Raw genomic sequence first — 22,749 nt, 5'->3', positions numbered from 1 at the left:
TTTTATGTAATGATAATAAAATGTAATAATGCTGACTTTACAATAGCAAAACTATATCTTTCAATTAAGACTTTTTGTCATTGTCATGGCGAACTTGAATTTGTGATTATTATGTTTTAAGGCAATTGAAAAAATGGCAAGAATAAATTGTCAGAATTGGCATATATACATATCTCAGAACCAGGAGAGATTCTCCTGACTCCCAGTCACCACAATCACTCTGATCACGATCAGATGACACCTGCACTTTATCCCCGTTCATCACTATAGCACTATAAGAACCCTCACCAACCCTCACTCAGTCTGCGTCGGAAATCGCATAATTCCATAATATATAGTTTGCTAGTATGCAAGCCGAGTAGTGTGTCTGAAAAACAGTATGCTAGAAGTACCCGGATGACCTACTACTTCCGGCGAGATTCTGAAGTGCGCATTCGATGCATGCTACGATATCCCATGATGCCCCGTGAGAGAATTCATGAATGTGAGTGAAGCGACGCAACTGATGCAGGTAGGTCATGTGATCATGACAAAATGCCGGATGTAGTACAGTTCCATTCATACTGCTCACATTCACGCTGTATAGAACATACTTTTCTAACAGTTGAGTAGTAAGTTTAAATTCAAATGCTTTACCTACTGAGTAGTAAGCGATTTCAGACACAGCCTCAATGTCTGGCAGCTGGGGTGCTGAAAAAAAAAAGAAAGGCCATTAAATTACAGAAATTTACCATAAAATAACGGAGGTTAAATACAGAAATGTCCTTAAATTTAAATTTTTTGTAAATTTCTGCCATTGTCTGTTAATATCCGGTAAATTTCTGTAGTTTAATAGCCATTATTTTACCAAAAAAAAGTTCAAATAAATAAAAAAAATTTAAAAAGTTTTTAAATAAAAAAAGTTTTTACAGTGTATGAAGGACAAAACCCTCTCTATGGCCAGTGTAATTAATCTAGTTCTAAGATTACTCACCACTCTCATTCCCTGTGATCTGTAGTGTCTGCATATCTGCCCTCTAGTGTGGTTTATCCTGGTCCCTCTTTCCATATATCGGTGTGCCTGGCTCCTCCGCATCATCTTCTGGTCCACCTGGTCCATCTCCACCCTGCAATCAATTTCATTGAGTTTTATTCATACCTGCCATCCTATAGTACATAATAACCTGTTGTTATACTTCCATCTCAACCCTCTATTCTGACTCTCTCTATCTATCTGCTCTAACAGAGCACGGACATTTTCACAGTATGACTGATAATATATATATATATATATATATATATATATATATATATATATATATATATATATATATATATATATATATATATATATATATATATATATATTTTTTTTTTTTTTTTTTTTTTTTTCTGGAGAAAGAAAATTTGTTTTATTTCAGCTAGAATAAAAGCAGATTTTAATAATAAAAAAAGCATTTTAAGGTCAATATCATTAGCCCCTTTAAGCTATATATATATATATAGCTTATGATTTGAATCCAAAGTGGAAGAAAGTAGTTCCTAATACAAAAGGGTTTTTGAGACTCTCCATGTTTGATTTAGTTTTTATATACACAATTATGCCGTCAAACTGTTGTATAAATGCAATATCACACTCGTAGCAGTGCGATATGGCTGCATATTGGCACTTGTGGGGGCACTAAGGCCTCAATTGCACGCCTCCCACCAGTGCTGATATACAGCCATTTAACACATACCATCTGTTTGTCTGTCAACAGTAGCCATGAAAATAGTCCACAAATTTGCTCTAATGAAAATGTATGTTTTCCTGTATTTTCACAAGTTTACCCTCTTTGATCACAAATATATCACAGTTGTAATGGAAAAAAAATCTTTTTTCACTAATAGTCATCTCTGTGAAAAATTCACAGCTGCTGTTAAACCATGATATATATGGATGTTATAAGGCTGGTGATGTGCAGTTTGCAACGCCTTAATTTCTCTTGGTGTTTCTCAGCTTTTTTGTCAGCTCTGTTTGCTAAGCCAGTCTCGCTGTTTGAGGTGTTTAACCGAGTTGTTTGACTTCCCCAATAGGGCTTTAAAGACGAAGATTCTCAGTAGAGCTCAAATGTGTCATACAGGTTTAGTGGCCTGTTTTGTGTTGCTCAGGCGATCGTGTTTTTATCATATCTTCAGACGCTGCTGTGCTACATGTGCCACTCGCTTGTAACATTCGCTCCACTTAGATAATTGGTCTGCGCTGCAAAGAACATTTAGCACTTTTCAGATAAAAGCACAGAGTGGAAGACCTACAATATGGAAACAATTCACAAAAACCTTGACTGTAGTGTCTATCTGACATTCTGTGGCTTTTTGGTCCATACCAAAGTTGCATTAAAGTGGTAATGTGGGTTTTTAAAGAGGATAAGGCAAACTGTTTTAAAGTCTGTGGCGAAAGAAGCAGTGGCTTTTGTGGTTGCCAAACATTCTCAGAGCAAGGATTTATACTTTGGTGAACTTAATTTCAGTCCAATCTATCCATCCATCCATCCATCCATCCAGCTATCTATCTGTAGCATGAAAACAATTCACAACAAGCCTTGACTGTAGTGAATGTATCTGACATTCTGTGCCTTTTTCGTCTGTGGCTGTTACAGTCTGAGGCCATAAAACAGCAGTGGCTTTTGTGGTTGTCAAACATTCATAGAGTGAAGATTTTCATGCAGGTAAACTTGTTTTCGGAGCAGCGAAAGGTCAGTTTTTTTTGCTAAGTCTAGCCAATTAAAATGTTCAGGTAATTTTAGACCTTTCAAGAGAACTTGTATAGGTAATATAACCCTACTTGAATTAAAATAATAGCAGTTTTGTGGCAAATAAATAAACAAATAATGTTGCCAAAATGCTTGTTTAAGCAAGTACCTTCATGTGCACAGTCCTGAATTAGATAAAGAAAGAAAAATGAATAGACATCAGATTTGTGTATCATGTCTTTAAGTGATAGCAGCCTACTGTATACCTTTTGCTTTTTGCATCCATAATATTAAGCCCTGTGCAATTTCAACCATAACTTGGTTGTCTAAGACAAATTTTGGAAATTAAAAGATTTCTGAATCCTAGGCTAAAATCTGTGTTCTTTAACCATTGCATTGAAGTGTTTACTGACAGCCATTAAATGACCACTGCGATCAAATTTTGTTCACTTATGACAAGCATCAAGAAACAAGAAGTGCCAAATCTGAAAATGCAATCCGTGTGACAACCTCAGACCACCACAAGGAAATGTAATTTTTTTATTTTATTTTTTCCCCCTGGTTTTGTTATTGAGGCACACTGTGAGCAAAATTACCTCTACAGATTGTTTATGTTTGCTTTGAGGTATCATTTTAGAACGCTTTCCGTGTTCGGCTCATCTTAATTGTCTATCAGTCTGACATTACGACAAATGAGATCTTACAGTGTGACATGAAGATCATGTTCATGCAGTCTGACAAGCTACACTTATTTAGGTTTATTAAAAATTACAGTGTGAGTAAGGCTTTAATCAAGCACAACAAAAAGTCATCTATCTTTCTAATAATTTCAACACAGGCTCATTGTGAAAATGTACCCCTATATTTATTTCTGGAGAGCATGAATTATGTAGCCAAAGCTGCGTATGGTGTAATCTTGACTTTAAAATGAACGCTAGGGCTGGTTTGATGCTGATGACGGCTTTTGTTTCTTTTCGCGCTACCAGCTGAACGCCTACCTCTGAGTGGACAGCTTTTTCGCTGTAACCTGTTTCCCGGTAGCTCGCCACGTATATCTGCAGACTTGAGACGCAGATAGGAGTTGACCACAATGACGGGGTTTAAGTCTGGTAAAAACGGTTCCAGAAAGCAGGTAAAACAAAACGCAAAAAAAAAAAAATAAAGTAAATAAGTAAATAACAGGGTGAGAACGTGATAAGTTCTGAAAACATGGTAAAAATCATGCTGATTATTTTTGAAAACACTGTCAAAACACTTGGGTTTAGGGCCTCTGGTGGATTATGCAAGAACAAAAACTGCAAAAAAAGTGCCTCCTGGGATGTAATTTGTGCTGTCTGGAAATCTATACAGGGGTACGTATCAATAATGAGCCTGGGTTAGTGAATTTTGGCAAACAAGTACAAATTGAACCACTGACCCTACAAGACAGCAAAAAAATAAATAAATAAAAAAAAAACCTTAGCATTGTTCCTGAGTCCTGCTTCACATCCATCTCATTCAGAGTATACATATTTATCAGTTTATGTTTCCTGGGGAATCAAACCTACAACCTTGCCATTGTTACACATCAAAAGCACTCAGTTTTACTCACTTTAAGCCTCTCTGTGTTACTGGTTTAGATCCTTTGAAAGAGCCCCAGATCTGTTTCTCCCAACCTACATTTAACCTGACAGGATTTTCAACCTGCCTAGCATGCTTTCTAGATTGTAAAGATTTGAACCCTGGTCTGCGGAGCAGTCAAACGTGAGAGATGAGAATGTGAAGGAGAGCTGGTTAAAATGCAGAGATTACACAGAGAAAGTCAGAGGTGCTCTTGTGTCGGCCCTCATTAACTCGGCTCCAGCGTGATCTTTGTTGAATGTTGCTTGCTTTCTCGTTTTTTGGGGGGAGATAATTGGAGCTGACAGTTTTGTATGACACTTTTTTTTTTTTTATTTATAACTTTTTTTTTTTTTTTTTGCAATTTTTACATCTTTTTTTCTGTGCAGATTTTTGTCTAATGAGCAGGTGTATGGTGTGCCTCTGGGCAGTTTATTAATGTAGTCTGAAGAAATCAGGTTGATAATGATAATAATGATGAGGCAATGTTAATAGTGCCAGTAATAATAGCAGAGAGGATCATAATGACAATGATGCTGATGGAGACTTGGACAGTTGGGTTTTGCGGAGGCAGGATAATTGTCCATTAAACTTCTCAAGGAACTTTTGGTCGTGGATAGAAAAGAGCTGGAAGCCCTAGGCCCTCTACTCATTATGTGAAAATACTTCGGCTCCCTGTCACTACTAAGCCTTTTTGATTCTTGTTAGGGGCTCCTTAGAAACTGGATTGTTTGTAATTCTTCATCTAGCCTTTAAAAAAAAAAAAAAGATCATTCATGCACCAATTATTGTCCGGATATGTGAATTCTGCCACCTAACCTACTGCTGTGATCATGACCATTGCTGTTCTTTAGTAAGATTTCAAAAAAGACTGAATACAAAAAAAGAATATTTAATCCATGGAAAATAATTATATAATATTTGAGGCTCAGAGTGTATGATGTTAGAGAATTTTAATCTTTTAACCTTTAATATAGCACTCGTTGAAATACGCATTGTAAAAAAAACCTGGGGATTATTACAAGACTTTTGAACTTTATATATTTCTTTACTTTTAAATATTTTTTTAATCAATGTCAATGAAGTTACTATATATGGTTTTTCACCCAATGAACCCAAAAAGGGAGTAGTCATTCAAGATGTTTGTGGCATATTGTAAAATGCATGTCAATGACTATTGATACTTTATAGTTAACAATAGATACACAGTTAAAAAAATAAATGAAACCCGCAACTTCTGATAATACGTTGAGGTAAAAAAAAAAATTTATTAGCCTGTGCAATCGAAATTATTTACAACATTATTGTTCATACTTTATTTTGATGGTCCGTTTGTTGAATTTAATATATATTGCTGCCAACTAATTCTCATTAGATTATTAGTAGACTGTTAGGTTGGGGTTAGTGTAAGTTGACATGTACTTGCAAAGTTTCTTATAGTCGGTTAAATGTCTGTTGAAGGAGCATATCAACAGATATTAAGAAGACAGTCTACTAATACTCAATTGGACCATTAAAATAAAGTGTTACCACATTATTACCTTTAAACAGCCTTTTTTTTAAAAACAATCCACATGTTAAGGTTAAAAATACTAATTACCTGATGGTTAGAAAATTAACAAGACATACAACTTTTTATTTATCATTTTCTTTTCTTTGGTTGGTCAATTTTACTCAGGTGTTGACTGAATCTAAGAAAAGATCTGTTGATGCTTCCACAAAATAAAAGGAATTGGGAATAAAACATTAACAAAATGCATGATCTATTTATTACTGGCATGACATTTTTTGTCATCATGGAAATTGAGCCTAAATACTCAGACAGCACCTCGCTGCATGTGTTAGAAATCAATAACTGCTATTTCCATATTATTCTAAGCCTATTGATTCATCTGGAGTACAGTAGCTCCCCTCTGAGAGCTCCATTCAATACCCTATAGACTAAACTGAATAAACTAATACATATTCAAACAAGCAGTCAAGTACAGAATAGCTAAGGTTATAGCCAAGAATAATAACTCTTAAATGGTTTCATATAGGAATTATTATTATTATCACCCAAAATTGAAAATTCTATTGTTAATCCTCAAGCACAATCAGATGTTTGGTTACCAACATAAATTTAATCTTTCTCACATTTAAACTTCAAATTTAAATTTGTCAAATACACAGTCATTCTCACGATCACCAGCGATCCAATGCTTGCAGATTGCTGGAGAACTACAATTCAGCCACTGAACTGAACTACAACTCCCAGAACCCTTCGCACTCAACAACTCCTGCCGCAGCTGACAAAGTTTCAGACATTGACACACACACACACACACACACACACACACACACACACACACATCCACCTTCACTAATTTCATGGACTATTTATAAACTGCACTTTTACATGTGCATTGCTGAGTCTGTTTTACCCTGTGTAGCATTACATAGCGGTTTCGCTTGTTTGGCTTGCCATGATTTGGCCCTTTGCTTAGTTTATTGTTTCTGTTGTCTAAACCATTCACCTACTTCTGACTACGCTTTGAATTACATGATCTTGTTTGTCCCTGTTTTTGACCATTGCCCGCATGGCTACTCTTTAATAAACTGCACTTGGATCCATAAATCCATTGTCAGCATCCTCACATGACAGTCATACACAGTACAATATGCAGCGAAATGCTTATACAAACGTCTTTGCCCTTAAAATAATAATAATAGCGATAGGAATCTAAATTATTGAGTGTAATAAAGTTAAAAAGCCAATTTTAGACATAGAAATAGAAGTTATAGCTATAGAAAATAAGACCAAATATAAAATATTTAACATATGAAGAATTGAGCTATAGAAAACAGAACAAAATATAAAAATATTAAATATTTAAACATCTTAGCAAACAAATGTAGAAAACACGGAGGTGCTTTTTTCTTGTTCAACAGAAGGTTTGGAACTACTTAAAGGTGAGCAAATAATGAAATGTTAATACCATACTTCAGAAGAAAAAAGAAATCCTTATTCGATGAAATAACCCTGATTTTATATCACAAGAAATACATTTTGACCAACTGTCATTTTCTGAAAAAATCAGTAAAAAATCAGACCCTTATGTAATAAAAAAAACTATTTTTCTCAAACCCACCTTATAAATCAAGTATAGAGAACACGAATTCCCAAGTAGTCTCCTAATTTATCCACATATAAGTTTGTATATACCAGAAAAATGACTTACAGCATCCCTTATCGAAAGAAAATAATACATATTAATTGAAATGTTTTATGGTGGCTTAATTTCTCAATGTCTCATATGCGAACATTTAATTTGAATAAAACTTAGAGTAGCTCTTATTATTTAGGAGTCTTATTATTATCTGAGTCGTGTAGACTATTTGAAAAACACTGATCTGCATTGAGATGACAACATTATTTTGCGCGGGCATTTGTGTATCAACACAGACGATATTAGATCCTTTCAGGATAATATACTGGTTCTTTCATTCGTTTTATCCACAGTATGTGGGATGCAGGAGCTTTGGAGATTTATCACGCTATCTAAAGTGTATTAGAAAACTAGATTAGCTTGATGTCATAATATAATACTTGACTGCTTTGTGCAAATGCAAACATTGTCTGTATTTACAAGCAGACTCGCAGTATAATCAACTGTGTAAGCCTGCAGGCCGAATGTCACGGTAAATGATATCAAATATAGCGGCTATGATATTAGACTCACAAATGATGTATAAAGGAGTCAGATTAACTCGACTGCCACACTGAGATCAATAAATAATGCAGCAGAAATGGGCTTCGGAGAGCTGCAGTAGATCTGCCCTTTGTTGTATGTCTATAGTTGCTTTTAAAAAGCGCATTGTCCAGCCCACTTGTTAGTTTTTCACACCGGTGGAAGAATATAAAAAATGCTGGGTTCCACACAATCGATTTGTGTTGGGACAACATGAAGGAATGAAATATACATGTTAGTTTATTTACAAATTCAAGTGGACAAAATGTAAAACATTTAAGTTTTACACAATTTAAAAATTGTGTTGTTTCATCTTACATTTACATTTACATTTAGTCATTTAGCAGACGCCTTTATCCAAAGCGACTTACAAATGAGGACAAGGAAGCAATTTACACAACTAAGAGCAACAATGAATAAGTACTAAAGGCAAGTTTCAGGTCTGTAAAGTCTAAGAAGGGAAGTATTAGTAGTTTTTTTTTTTTTTTTTTTTTTTTTGGTACAGTTAGTGTGATATTCAAAGAGGCAATTGCAGATTAGGGAGTGAAGTGGAGACTAAATAGTTGAGTTTTTAGTCGTTTCTTGAAAATAGCGAGTGACTCTGCTGTTCTGATGCAGTTAGGGAGTTCATTCCACCAACTGGGCAGATTGAGCGTGAGCGTTCGCGAAAGTGATTTTTTCCCTCTTTGGGATGGAACCACGAGGCGACGTTCATTCACAGAACGCAAGTTTCTGGAGGGCACATAGATCTGCAGAAGTGAGTGCAGATAAGAAGGTGCTAGGCCAGAAGTCACTTTGTAGGCAAACATCAGAGTTTTGAATTTGATGCGAGCAGCAACTGGCAGCCAGTGCAAACGGACTAGCAGCGGAGTGACATGTGCTCGTTTAGGTTCATTGAAGACAACTCGTGCTGCTGCATTCTGGAGCAGTTGAAGAGGCTTGATAGAGTTAGCTGGAAGCCCAGCTAGTAGAGAGTTGCAGTAATCCAGTTTGGAGAGAACAAGAGCTTGAACAAGGAGTTGAGCTGCATGTTCAGATAAGAAGGGTCGGATCTTTCTGATGTTATAGAGTGCAAATCTGCACGATCGAGCAGTTCTAGAAATGTGGTCAGAGAAGTTTAGTTGGTCATCAATCGTTACTCCAAGGCTTTTCACCATTTTGGATGCAGTAATGGTTGCCCCATCCATCTGGATTGAAAAGTTATGGTGTAGAGTCGGGTTGGCAGAAACTACAAGCATTTCCGTTTTTGCGAGGTTCAGCTGAAGATGATGATCTTTCATCCAGTGTGAAATATCCAACAGACAGGCTGAGATACGAGCTGGAACCGAGGGATCATCTTATTTTAAATAAGTAGTTTAAACAATGAGCAAACATAATTTTTTTGGAATGAATAATGTACACTGTACACTGTAAAAAGAGATTAGTTATATAAAGCGAGAAAACCAATTGCCTAAAAAGAAACAAGTTGCCTTTACAAAAAATAATGTAAGTAAACCCATTGTAACTTGGAACTGTTAAGTTGACTTTTATTATTAAGCAAATCATACTTACTTAAAAAAAATAAAAGTAAACTAATCACTTTTTTTTTAAATACACATTTATTATATATATATATATATATATATATACATATATATATATATATATATATATATATATATATATATATATATATATATATATATATATATATATATATATATATATATTTTTTTTTTTTTCTCAACAAAATGACAGTAAGTAAAATAAATCTACTCTTCCAGACTCAAATGTGTCTTCTAAATTCAATACAGGTAATAATTGTAGATTTTATAGAATTAATGGAGCACCAAATATGCAATATTGTAATAATTACAGTAATTATTTGAAAATAGACGTGCTAAAATAGTCTGGCACTTTAAAAAAAGAATTAGTTGACTTTAAAAAAGTAAGTACAATAAGCATAATTATGAAAATAAAGTCAGCCTAACAGTTCCAAGTTACATTGGGTTTATTTACATTACTTTTGTGAAGTCAACTTCTTGCTTTAATGGGAATTCGTCACCTTGGAATTATAAGATTATATCTGCGTTCTGAATGATTTTAAGATTATGAGCTTTAAAGTTTTTGCATTCCATAGCAAACAGTATATGTGTAACATTTGTTTTTTAAATAAAAATCTTAAAATGTAAACAACTTGTACAAAAAACATCCCATAATGTAAATAAGTTGTCATTTAATAAGAGTATGTCAATAACTCAATTTTGACCAAAATGTCAGATAGAACCTTATAATTTTAAGGTGACAAATTGGTTTACTCGCTTTAAGTAACTTATCACATTTGACAGTGTAAGAAATGCTGGGTTCCACACTATTCCTTTTTGTTGCACCAACACAAATCACTTACTGTATACTGGCCCATGCCTACATGGGGTCTCCAATTCCCCTGTATGGGGTACTTAAAAAGTTGCTATCGACAGGAAGTATGCAAAATTACTCTATGCATCCCACTTTATTGTAAGTCCCACTTTAAGACCCAATTTTCATATTTGTGGGCATCTCAGACTCGGAGCGCAGCTTCAAATCTCTTAGAATTTCAAACATTGTTTTCTATGAGAGTACACACACTGGCACTGCCATTCGGTAACTGTTCACTATGCTTAGCAACATAAAAAAATGTAAAGACCAGGACCAATGTGACGACACAAGTGAGAAACAAACATCCATTTAAATGTTCTCATATCGTTGCAGGGAAACAGTGCTCACATTTAATATTATGATGAGTTATTTATTGAATATTAAAGTGGGGTAATTATTTTGGTTTAGTTTGTAGTTGCATATTTAGATATAGATGTAATTTCACATAAGTCAAGTTCTTGGTCTAATATATATAAATACATTGTCATCCATGCCACATCCAGTATTTGGACCCCTAAAACTGTAAAATAAATTAAATTGCGTTGAACTGTTATTACATTAGAACAGAGATGAGCAACTCAAAGTCTGCAGACCAAAACTGGCCTGTGATGACCTTAGATTTGGCAATATATGTCATATTTTGAGTAAAATGTTTGTGTTTGAACATTATTAAATCATTCTGAAATATTCCATTTGTATTTGTGCTGATGAAATAATTAACATTTCTTTTAAACATGAATAGGTTGAAGTAAAATAAGTTTAGTTGTATAATTAATTTCTCAAATTTATTATATGACCATTTAAAATTTTATTATTGTTATTATAATATTAATAATAATAATAATAATAATAATAATAATAATAATAATAATTATTATTATTATTGTTACTATTATTATTATTATTATTATTAATCTTCATTTGTTCTTTTATTGTTGTTTCCATTAAGTGTAATACACTAATGTGTTCAACCTACTAAACATATCTTCAAGGTCAGTAACCAACTGGATACTATTTCAGATTCCTGAGCGCTGTATTGTTGGCTTTCATCAGTTGTTAGTCAGACTGAACTGCAGAAGAACAAAAGGAGGAAAACAAATGTCAGCAATGAGCTTTGTTTCATGCTGAATCTGGCTGTATAATGAAGCAGGCTGCATCAGATCGATGCATGTGATGAATATTGGTGAGTTGGCTTCTCTGGAGACCACACTGCTGATTGTGTTTGCATCTCTCCAGATGGTCTCTAAACGGGACGCTCATTGATCTCGGTGGTGACGAGAGGCGTCGCCTGTCTGGAGGTAACCTGATCATTACCGGCCTGGATCGGGACCAAGACAGCGGGGTCTACCAGTGCACTGCCTTCAACACCCGGGGAACCATTCTCAGCCAGAGAGCTACGCTACAGTTTGCATGTAAGTTACAAAGTTACTGTATGTTGAGTTGAAGAAAATCATTAGCCCTAATGTGATTTCTTTCTTTTTCAAATATTTCCCAAATTATGTTGAAGAGAGCAAGGGATTTTTACTTTATTTTCTATCACATATATATATATATATATATATATATATATATATATATATATATATATATATATATATATATATATATATATATATATATATATATATATATATATATATATATATATATATATTTATTTATTTTTATTTATTTATTTTTTAATTGCACTTTAAGTTGAATACTAGTATCTTGAAAAAATATTTAGTAAAATATGATGTACCATCATCATGGTAAAGATAAAATAAATCAGTTATTAGTAAGGATTTATTAAAACTATTATGTTTAGAAATGTGATAAAGAAATCTTCTTTCCGTTAAATGGAAATTGGTGAAAACATATACAGCAGGGATAATAATTATGACGTTAACTGGATGTCTTAAAGATATGTCATTTATGAGTATCAAAGATGAGACTTCCCATCTTGGTGTCTGCATTTATTTACTTGGTTTTGCTAAGCTAATAAAAATGTATTGCTTTATTTGTCACCAAAACATTTAGCAAACATTTTAAGCAAATTCCAAGATAAAAGTATATAATCTACACAGTTTAAAATATATAAACTATACAGTGTATAACTTTATATGCTGCAATTAGGAATCAAACTAATCAAAAATATAATAAAATAATTCATTTAAAATATGAATTTAAAACTAAAAGTTTCTTGATACTGACATTTTTTTTCTTTATTATTTCTGTCTACTCCATTTTTTGTAAAATAATTAATTTTTTTATACGATTAAGGTGTATTAAATTAGTTTAAATATATGATTACTTTTGTTATATTTTATATGACTGCCTAAAATATAGTTATTTAGTTATTTTTTTTTTTTAAGAAAATAGACAATTATAAAAAACAACAAACAAAAATCACAAAAAACACAACAAAGTTACTACTTGTTTAACTAAATTTAGAAAGGAAGAGGAAAATATGCAAATAAAAATGTATTTTTTTATTACTATTAAATATTTAATAAAAAAAATATAACAGATTCTGATCCTGAAATGTCACTCTCTCCAGTATAGTAACATTGAGCTTTTTCCCCTTCATTATTCTTTCTGTCTATTCCGTTTTTATTATTTTTAATAAAATAATTCATATTTCTTTGAAATTTTCTTTGAATTAAATCTGTTTAATTGTATAGTTACTTTGGTGCATCATGGTGGCACTGTTTGCATGTTTTCTCCGTGTTTGTGTGGCTTTCCTCTGGGTGCTCTGGTTTCCCCCCACAGTCCTAAGACATGCGCTATAGGTGAATTGAATAAGCTAAATTGGCTGTAGTGTATGTGTTCGAATGTATCTGTGAGTGTATGGATGTTTCCCAGTGTTGAGTTGCAGTTGGTGGGGCATCCATTACGTAAAACATGTACTGGATAAGTTGGCAGTTCATTCCTCTGTGGATTAATAAAGGAACTAAGCCGGAAAGAGAATAAATAAATGTACAGTTATTTTGTCATTTAATTTATGATTATTCACAAATGACAGTTTTAAATTTTTTAATTACACAAAAAAACTACAAAACAATTTATTTTTTAAATTAGAAAACTTTTAACTAAAAATACGAAGAAAAATGCATACAAATAAAAATGCAGTTTTTTTATATTAAATAAAAACTAAAATCGATTCTCAATGATACTGAAATACCATAGTGTCTAGTATAGTAATCGTTGAGTTTTAAGACAGGATTACCCAACAGGAGGAGCGTTTGGCTGTACATAAGCAATATAGTAAAGGCACTGGTGATGGTATTTGGTATTCACATGGCATTGCTGAAGAAAGAGCAATCAAACGAGCTGTCAAATGTGACAATTTCACAGGGTGAAGCACCATTTCATCGACTTCAAACTCCATCACTCACTCTCATTAGTCACCAGCTTCAGCAGCATCTTTGTGCGCTGCCTATTGACTCGCCATATTAATACCCACAACGTAAACCGCCAAGTATGAGAAAAGCCATTCTAGCCACCTGGCCTCTGTGCGGATGGTTTCAAATGCTGTCCTCATGCATGTGCATAAAAAAGAAAAAAATCTGAAGCCATTTCAAAGAACAGAGAGGGTTTGTTTGAGATGAGATTGGTGGACAAAATATACAAATCAAGCACTTGGAAAAAGTACAGATATCAGAATAAAATCTTACTTAAAAATAAAACTAATAAACTAATTAAACTAATAAAAACTAAATCTTTTTCAACAAAAATAAGTGATTTTTAATGTTTTAAAGTATTATACATGCATTCTTGTCAGGTGGATTTTTTGAATTTGTATAATGTTGTTATTAGCAGCATTATTTATTATATGGATATTTATATTTGTTTTAATAATAAAAAAAAAAAAGTTTAGATTTGTCCACCTGTCGGATTTTGATGACGTACTGTATACATCACCATATGGGGCAAAAGAATAAGATGTGTGTTTGGATATACAATTTTTTGACCACACTTTGTTATAATTGTTCATTTATCTGTTTTCTGTAAATTAGAACTGAATTTAGAAATAGTTTTGAAACAAATCTTTGCGCTTTACAAACAAAAATAAATATGTAGGCTAATGGATGTCTTCAGTGGAGTGCGCACAACACCGTTTCCTTACTCAACGACAGTAAAGGAGTAAGGAGTAAAAGTAAAGAGAAAATAAAGAGGCCGAATGGAGGAGGCTCGTTCTTTATCCTCGTGCTGCAGATGGTCTGCAAATGCGCCATGATGTGACGCAACTGACTCTTAAAAGGAACCGGAGATGATGCTCTGATTGGTTTGATGCAGGTTATACTCAAAACACACCCAACTTGTTAATAGAATAATCACAACCCTGTTAGACCATGTGCCAGGGCGCAAACTATATTTTTCCATCCTTAAAATAGCAAAAGTGGATTCATGTGCTTTAGACTTTGCGCCTAGATTGTTAAAATAGAGCTCTGACTGTTAAGCGGGCAGACTTAAGTAAAGATGTTTGAATTATTGTCAATTAATTTTAAGTTACATTGCATCTACATGCCAACCAATTCTCATTATATTATAAGTAGAATGTTAGGGTTAGGGTTAGTGTAAGTTGACATGTACTTGCAAAAGTCAGTTTAATGTCTGTTGAAGGAGCAGTATCAGCAGATATTAAGCAGACAGTCTACTAATACTCAAATGAGAAGCAATTGGCATGTAGTTGCAACGCAACATTTAAGTCAACAAAATGTGCAATAGGGACCATCAAAATAAAGTGTTACCTTATTATTTTCTAGCATTATATTTCATATGCAACAGCTATGTGAACTTTTATAAAGATGTGTTTGGTCGTTAACTTCTAAATGCATAATTAGGCAAACATCTGAAGAGATTTTTTTTCTGCATGAAACACCCACGAAAGTCAGATTAATATGCTGCCACATCATCAATATGGTAGGATGTTTAAAGTTTGTGTGAAACCAAAACTTACTATCTTTATTTTGCTACAGCACATTGTTATTCTTTAGGTGAATTAATAATTTGTGCAAGTTAATCCACTGAATTTTGTATTTTTTTATTTTTATTGTTTTGATGTTCTACAATCAAAGTCTAACAAAAGTCAAGTTAAAAGTCAACAATATACTTAACCATGTCCCTTTTATCATTAGATTAATAGGAGGGAATGATGCGCAAAAAGAAAACCCCATCCCTACTTAATATTCCATTTTCAGTAAATTCCATTCACATAGACTCTAATATAGAAAAACAAAATGTGAACAAAGTCACACGATGATTTAGAGCAGCGTTTTCCAACCCTGTTCCTGGATGCACACCAACAGTACATATTTTGGATGTCTCCCTTATTTGATTTATTAATTTAGGATTTTAGAGTCTCTTCAGGTGTATTTGATTAAGAAGAAGTTGATAATGTGTACTGTTGGTGTGCCTTCAGGAACAAGGTTGGGAAACACTGATTTAGAGGGCATGTAACAATGCAACAGATCAGTAAATTATTGATGAGCTTAAGCAATGATATGTAATCATTGATTTGATTTAATTTTATTCACTGATGCATTGTGTGTATGTACAGTAAGAGTGTATTGTACTTTGTATTTAAATTAATATTGTTAATTCTATTAAAACTTAATGCCCAGGGATTTTGAGGTGTATATTAGCTTTATAGCTAACTCCACCACAACATGTCATGTTGTACATTGTTCCTGTATAAATAAATAAACAATAAATAAATAAATAAAATAAATTTTGTCCTAAAGCTAACATACTCTTCTGTTACACACTCAAAAGCATGCACATTTTATACACAAAAATAGTACATACTTTTATACAAGGTATAAGTAGGTGATTTGGGATGCAGCGATAGTTACTGTCTACTAAAGATGCTTGGACTTCATTTGTCTGAAGGTGAAGACTCTTAGCACTCATGTCGTCTAAATATTGATCCAACCATAGAAATACATAGAGCATCTCCCATCCCTCTTCAGAGACCTATTCTTATCTTTACCAACGAGATAATGAATCTCACTTCAGGGGACTGGTTAACAGGAGTTGCTTGACATTTATTTCCTATATTGATCATTGGTTAGTCAAAGGGGAATTATGATTTTAATAGGATGATAATGTCGCTGGCTTTGATAATATGTCATCGTGACATTTCTTATCTTTTCGACAGCTGCTGAAAACTGCATCCCATTGCGTTTGCAAGCCAATTTGAAATACATGCTTAACTGTAAAATTTGTCATTGGAGATTTATTCCATGGTGGCTCTCTATTGGCTGTGTACTGGGGTAATCCTCTCCTGGGGCGAGTCTGAAATGAGCAGCTTTCTCAAGGGTGCAATAGCAGCAGAGCAGATTTGTGACCTGACAAACTCTGGCGCCCACAAAGCGACCTAGAATTCAAAGCCTAGTTATAACAGTTGGGATTATTCACTTATTTAACCAGTGGATTGAGTGTCAGGGTAGTTATAGTTAATTAAAAACTACATTGTTAACATAAAATAAATAAACAGAGTAATGCATTTTGAATTTTATTATTTTTTTAATGTACATTATTAAAATTGTTCATGTAAGATCACAGAGCATTTAAGGGATAGTTCACCTAAAAGTGAGCATACAGTACTGTCGATTAATTTACATAATTATTTTAGATTACACAGTAAATGCTAAGTGAACAGTATACTGTACACTAACCGGCCACTTTATTAGGTACACCTGTCCAACTGCTCGTTAACGCAAATTTCTAATCAGCCAATCACATGGCCTTATTTTATTGCATTAATCAGGCATGTAGACATGGTTAAGATGATGTGCTGCAGTTCAAACAGAGCATCAGAATGGGGTAGAAAGATGATTAAAGTGACTTTGTACGTGGCGTGGTTGTTGGTGCCAGACAGGTTGGTCTGAGTATTTTAGAAACTGCTGAACTACTGGAATTTTCACACACAACCATTTCTTGAATGGTCAGAGAATGGTCCGAAAAAAAGAAAATTTCTAGTGAGCAGTTCTATGGGCACAAATGCCTTGTTGATGCCAGAGGTCAGAGGAGAATGGCCAGACTGGTTTGAGTTGATAGAAAGGCAACAGTAACTTTAATTACCACTCGTTACAACCGAGGTATGCAGAAGAGCATCTCTGAATGCACAACAGGTCAAACCTTAAGGCGGATGGGCTACAGCGGCTGAAGACCACACCGGGTGCCACTCCTGTCAACTAAGAACAGTTTGCTTATAGGGCCAACAGGAGCACTGTGGATGCCTCTCTTACTCTTTTGAACAAAGTTCAACATCATCTAGATAGGCCAAATACGTATGTTATAATACTTTTTATGGATTTCTCAGCTGCTTTTAATACTGTTCAACCTAATCTTCTTTTAGAACGTCTTTATAATTTAGGAGTAAGTAACTGGTTGATTATATGGATCAGAGAGTTTTTAAAAAACCGACCACAACGTGTCTGTGTTAATCATGCTATGTCTGACTGCTCTGTTTTAAATATAGGGGTACCTCAGGGATGTGTACTATCACCTCTTTTATTTTCTATATATATTAATGAACTGCAGTGCAATATTGATGACAATCTCACACTCATAAAATATGCTGATGATCTGGCATTGGTTTCCTGTCAGGAAGAAATGAATAGCTCTTTATATTTTAGATATATTGATAGTATTATAGATTGGTTTGGCAAAAGTTTATTAAACCTAAATATTGGGAAAACAAAAGAGTTATGTCTGGGGAGTAAAACAAGAAGAGTAGATACTGGACTCTTTAAACCAGTCACCATAGACGGACAAATAGTAGAGCAGGTTTCAAATTTCAAGTATTTAGGCACAATTATTGACAATAAATTGAATTTTAATAGTAATGTAGAGGCGGTTTATAAGAAAGCAAGTCAGCGCCTCTATCTCCTCCGCAAATTGAGAAGTTTTAATGTTAGTACACAGACTTTAAACTTGGCATATAGATCACTTACAGAGAGTGTTCTCACATATAATATTGTTTCATGGTTTGGTAACACAACACTTAAACAGAAAAAGAAATTAGCGCAAATTATCAATCAGGCAAATAAGATAACTGGTCACAAACAGCATTCATTGCAGATTTTATTTGACTCTTTTATGGAAAAAAGAGCAGTTGTGATTTTTAAAGATAATACACACCCCCTTCACTCAGCATTTGAATTGCTACCATCAGGACGCAGGTTTAGAATTCCTAAAGCACGAAGAAATGCCTATAAAAAGTCATTTATCCCAATGGCAGTTGTTGTTCTAAACCGGATCAATGTTTGTAGTGAATGAGGTGGTTACCAAGTATAATTTGCAGTATTGTGTATGGGGCTAATTTGGTTTTTAAACTTTTAACTTATGTTGTTGTGTTGATAAGTGTTATTGTGTCGTTGTTGTATGTTTGTAATTGTTGTCCTAAATCCAGTGTTGAAGAAAAATTTCCTTTCTGTGTCAAGCAGAACGGACAATAAAGTTCAAACTAAACTAAACTAAATTCAATTCAATTCAATTCAGCTTTATTTGTATAGTGCTTTTACAATGTAGATTGTATCAAAGCAGCTTCACATAAATGGTCACAGTAACTGGAACAGTGTGGTTCAGGTTTTAGTGTTTAAGTTCAGTTCAGTTCAGTTTAGCTCAGTTCAGTGTGATTTATTCATTACTGAGAGTTCAAACACTGAAGAGCCAATTCATCGATGCGTAGCTCTACCAATCCTGAACCATGCAGTGGCAGTGGCGACAGCGGAGAGGGAAAAAAAAAACTTTACCTGATGGGAGTGAAGAAAAAAAAACCTTGAGAGAACCAGACTCAGTTGGGCACGACCATTTTAAACTAAACTAAACTAAACTGAGGCTACAAGCACAGGCTCACCAAAATTGTACAATAGAAGATTGGGAAAGCGTTGCTTGCTCTAATAAGTCTTGATTTGTGCTGCGACATTTGGACGGTAGAGTCAGAATTTGGCATCAACAACATAAAAGCATGGTACCAATTAGCATTGCGTCAACGCCACAGCCTAATGTGTACCTAACAAAGTGGCCGGTGAGTGTATGTAAATATAGCACAAATCTACACATTAAACTAATGTTCTGCCTTGAGCTTCAAAGATGGTAAACCTAAGGTTATTTTCAAATCCAGTTAACATTCAGAATGGCTAATTTTGACTAACTGGACTAGTATACATTCAGCCAATATTATAATCTATAAAATTATATAATAAATAAGTTGGAGTCAAGTTTTGGAGAAAAAAAATCATGTTTCAAAAATGTGTATAAAATATCAAAAACAGCAAAATTACTAATATGTTATTACAATTTTAAATGGAAATAAAAATATATAAATAATTTGTATTGAAACTGTAGTAACTACTGTACAAATTACAGTGTAGTCATAGTCAAACACTACAAAAACGCCATGACTAAAAGTGAAGACAACAAATAATTATGTTGCTTTAACTTATTTTAAGAAGTTAATCAGTTTTTTTTTTAAGTTATACAAAGTTATTTTATTTTTAGTAATTATGACTAATTTAAGTGAAGATGACTAGAAAAGTCTAAACATTTAAAGCAGCAATATTTTTACAGTAAAATTGCATTAAAACAGCACTGGAGAGTGAAAATAAATAAATATGCCTATACCATCATAGCATAATACACCACTTTACTTAGTAACGATATAGTACTACTTAGAACCAGGGGCGTTGCTAGACAAAGCTTTACTGGGGCACAGCTCCTCCTTTGAAAAAATAAAATATAATTATATATATATGATGAAATATATAAATAAATAACAGTAATATTGATATAAAACAATTATTATTCTAAATACTGCAGATAACAGAAATTAATCTTAAATCTAACTTGAAAACCATCTTAAGACACAATTGGAGTGATGCTAAGACAAGAAATATTTTGCATGAATTTAAATTTTATTAGAATGAAATTCTATAGACAATTCTATGGAACACAAAAAAACATGTTTTATAGAATTATCTGTTTCATGTTGTCTTAGAGCCAACTCATGGCTGAGAATTAGGTTTATTTAGATTTACCTCCTTGACTCAACATCTCTCCTTTTTGCTTCATGCAAACAAATCTATGTGGAGACATAGTTAGTTTAAAAAATATAACCATTTTATTATTTAAACTATCTTTTGTCGTCTTGCAAAACTCACTGCGTGCCAGCACATCTGCATAAAAGACTGTTACACCAGTTTCAGTGTCAAGCAGGAACAAGAGGTGCGCGGGTATGTTTTTTTTCTTTTTTTTTTTGTGCACATGCTCAGTTTGTGGTTTTATTAAACTACATTGCTTTCACTAGTGTTGGTTTGGTTGCAGATAACAAGAATAACATCTTAATTCTGGGATTACCACTCTTAATAAATACACTTACATATAAAGTAAATTGTATCTCAAAGCATTTACTGGAACACTGTGCCCCAGTAAATGGGGTCTAGCGATGTCCATGCTCAGAACATCTCAACAACCTCAAATCATTTCCATTTGATAAATGAATCTCATAATGGAAATTTTCTATTACATTCAATATAAAAAAAACTGCTTAATAATTTAGATTTTCAAATTTTCTTCTACTATTTATTTTCTGAGCCACTCATTTTAGTTTAATGTTTCCCATTTATATTAATTGAGTTTTTAATTGAAGTACACGCTTTTCATGATGAAAAAAAAAACGGCGAGTAGTATCAAGTGTTTGATGTACAGAACCTGGATGTTGGATCATCTCATCCGCAGAAAGAATCAACAGGAGTTATGTAAATGAACCCATTAACACTCCACACTGCGACCTTCATGCACAGACATGAATATCTTCCATTAATGAAGACAACCATTCGCTGCGAAGTCCTACCACACAGCCTGCATGCTTTACACGAGTCCAACCCTATAGATTTAAACACAAAAGACCATAAATCAGCATCCGTGGCTCTGCAGCTCTGGCTCTTAAGCCATTCATCCTGTTACTGTGAGCCAAGCAAGTCCTTCTCTTTCCACTTCCACCACGGCTCAGTATGACCCGCCTGTGTGGGACTTTCTTTTCGGTCAGCGGGGAATCTCTCATTAATCTTTCCCACTGTTTTCCACCATCTCTCTCTAATCCTGATGTTTTCTTCTGCTTCTTTCGTTTCCCTGGCTCTGTAATTTGTCTTATCGGTCACATTGACTCTATATTGTTAGTGGTGGGCTCTTGGCTTGTTTGCTTAAGGGTGTGGAATTGGCACAGCAGGCCACAGTTACTGAAGGCCTTCTCTGTCACGAAACAAGGAGAAGGTTTTTATCATGCCAGGTATGCGAGCCGACTGCCAACTTCCTCTCCTCCTGTTAATTTGTGAGGATGAATCGTGTGGACATGTATTGACAGGGAGGCTACAGGCTCAGTGGGTGAGATTAAGATATCTCTGGTAATGATGCGGTTTACTGCTGGTAGGTGGAGGCGATGTTAGCATCCCTTTTTTTTCCGTATAGCCTTTCTTTGTTAGACACCCACTCTGTGTTTTAGACATTTCTTTAAGCTTTCTCAAATATTTACTGCTTCAAAATGAGTTTGTTTTTCCTCTGAAATGACATTATGCTTGCCAAATAATTGCCTCATAGAAATCCATTTCATAATTAATCTGTTACAGATCTGGAGAACTTCAAAACGCAGACGAGAAGTGCTGTCAATGTGAGGGAAGGCCAAGGTGTTGTATTGTTATGTGGCACACCTTTACATTCTGGAGGTAAGTCGTGTGCGCTTCACTATTTAAAGGGTTTTGAACAATTTGTCTTATTGCGAGTGATTCATTGGTTAGTCAGAGGAAAACATTTGTCTTCATAATGTTTCATCAAAATGCTCTTCCTCTGCAATGGCACTGCTTTTCCTTTTAATTATGCTTCAGGGTTATTTTAGCACTATTTATTGTAGTTTATACTTTTATTTTTCAGTTAGGTTATGTTTTATGATATATATATATATATATATATATATATATATATATATATATATATATATATATATATATATATATATATATATATATATATATATATATATATATATATATATACATACAGATACACAGTTGAACTCAGAATTATTAGCCCCCGTTTATTTTTTTCCTCAATTTCTGTTTTAACGGAGGGAATATTTTTTCGACACATTTCTAAACATAATAGTTTTTATAACTCGTTTCTAATAACTGATTTATTTTATCTTTGTCATGATGTCAGTAAATAATATTAGACTAGATATTTTTCAAGAAACTTCTATTCAGCTTAAAGTGATGCTTAAAGGTTTAACTAGGCTAATTAGGTTAAGGTTAGGGTAATTAGGCAAGTTA

At 33.7% G+C, this 22,749-nt stretch overlaps 2 protein-coding genes across 7 annotated transcripts in view; one reads left to right on the top strand and one right to left on the bottom strand.

Moving 5' to 3' along the window:
* The window catches only part of LOC147836458 (uncharacterized), a 455,522-nt gene that overhangs the window by 131,502 nt on the left and 301,271 nt on the right, over positions 1 to 22,749 (bottom strand). For all 5 annotated transcript variants that reach the window (XR_015494101.1, XM_087257996.1, XM_087257997.1 and 2 more), the window contains 2 exons: positions 974 to 1,106; positions 637 to 690 (listed from right to left, as the gene is read on the bottom strand). Coding sequence is in view for 4 of the 5 variants with exons in the window: in XM_087257996.1 (XP_087114122.1) it covers positions 637 to 690; positions 974 to 1,106 (187 nt within the window). In the remaining variant the exon portion in view is untranslated. The remainder of the gene's footprint in view (positions 1 to 636; positions 691 to 973; positions 1,107 to 22,749) is intronic.
* Positions 1 to 22,749, top strand: part of cntn3b (contactin 3b) — a 136,656-nt gene that overhangs the window by 28,393 nt on the left and 85,514 nt on the right. For both annotated transcript variants that reach the window (XR_015494061.1, XM_087257904.1), the window contains exons 4-5: positions 11,675 to 11,850; positions 22,054 to 22,149. Coding sequence is in view for 1 of the 2 variants with exons in the window: in XM_087257904.1 (XP_087114030.1) it covers positions 11,675 to 11,850; positions 22,054 to 22,149 (272 nt within the window). In the remaining variant the exon portion in view is untranslated. The remainder of the gene's footprint in view (positions 1 to 11,674; positions 11,851 to 22,053; positions 22,150 to 22,749) is intronic.

This window comes from Danio rerio, chromosome 6 (genome assembly GCF_052040795.2).
Source record: "Danio rerio strain M-AB ecotype USA chromosome 6, GRCz13ab, whole genome shotgun sequence".
Classification (NCBI taxonomy): Eukaryota; Metazoa; Chordata; class Actinopteri; order Cypriniformes; family Danionidae; genus Danio; species Danio rerio.
The sequence above is the reverse complement of the archived record's forward strand: the minus strand, read 5'-3'. Positions and strand labels throughout refer to the sequence as shown.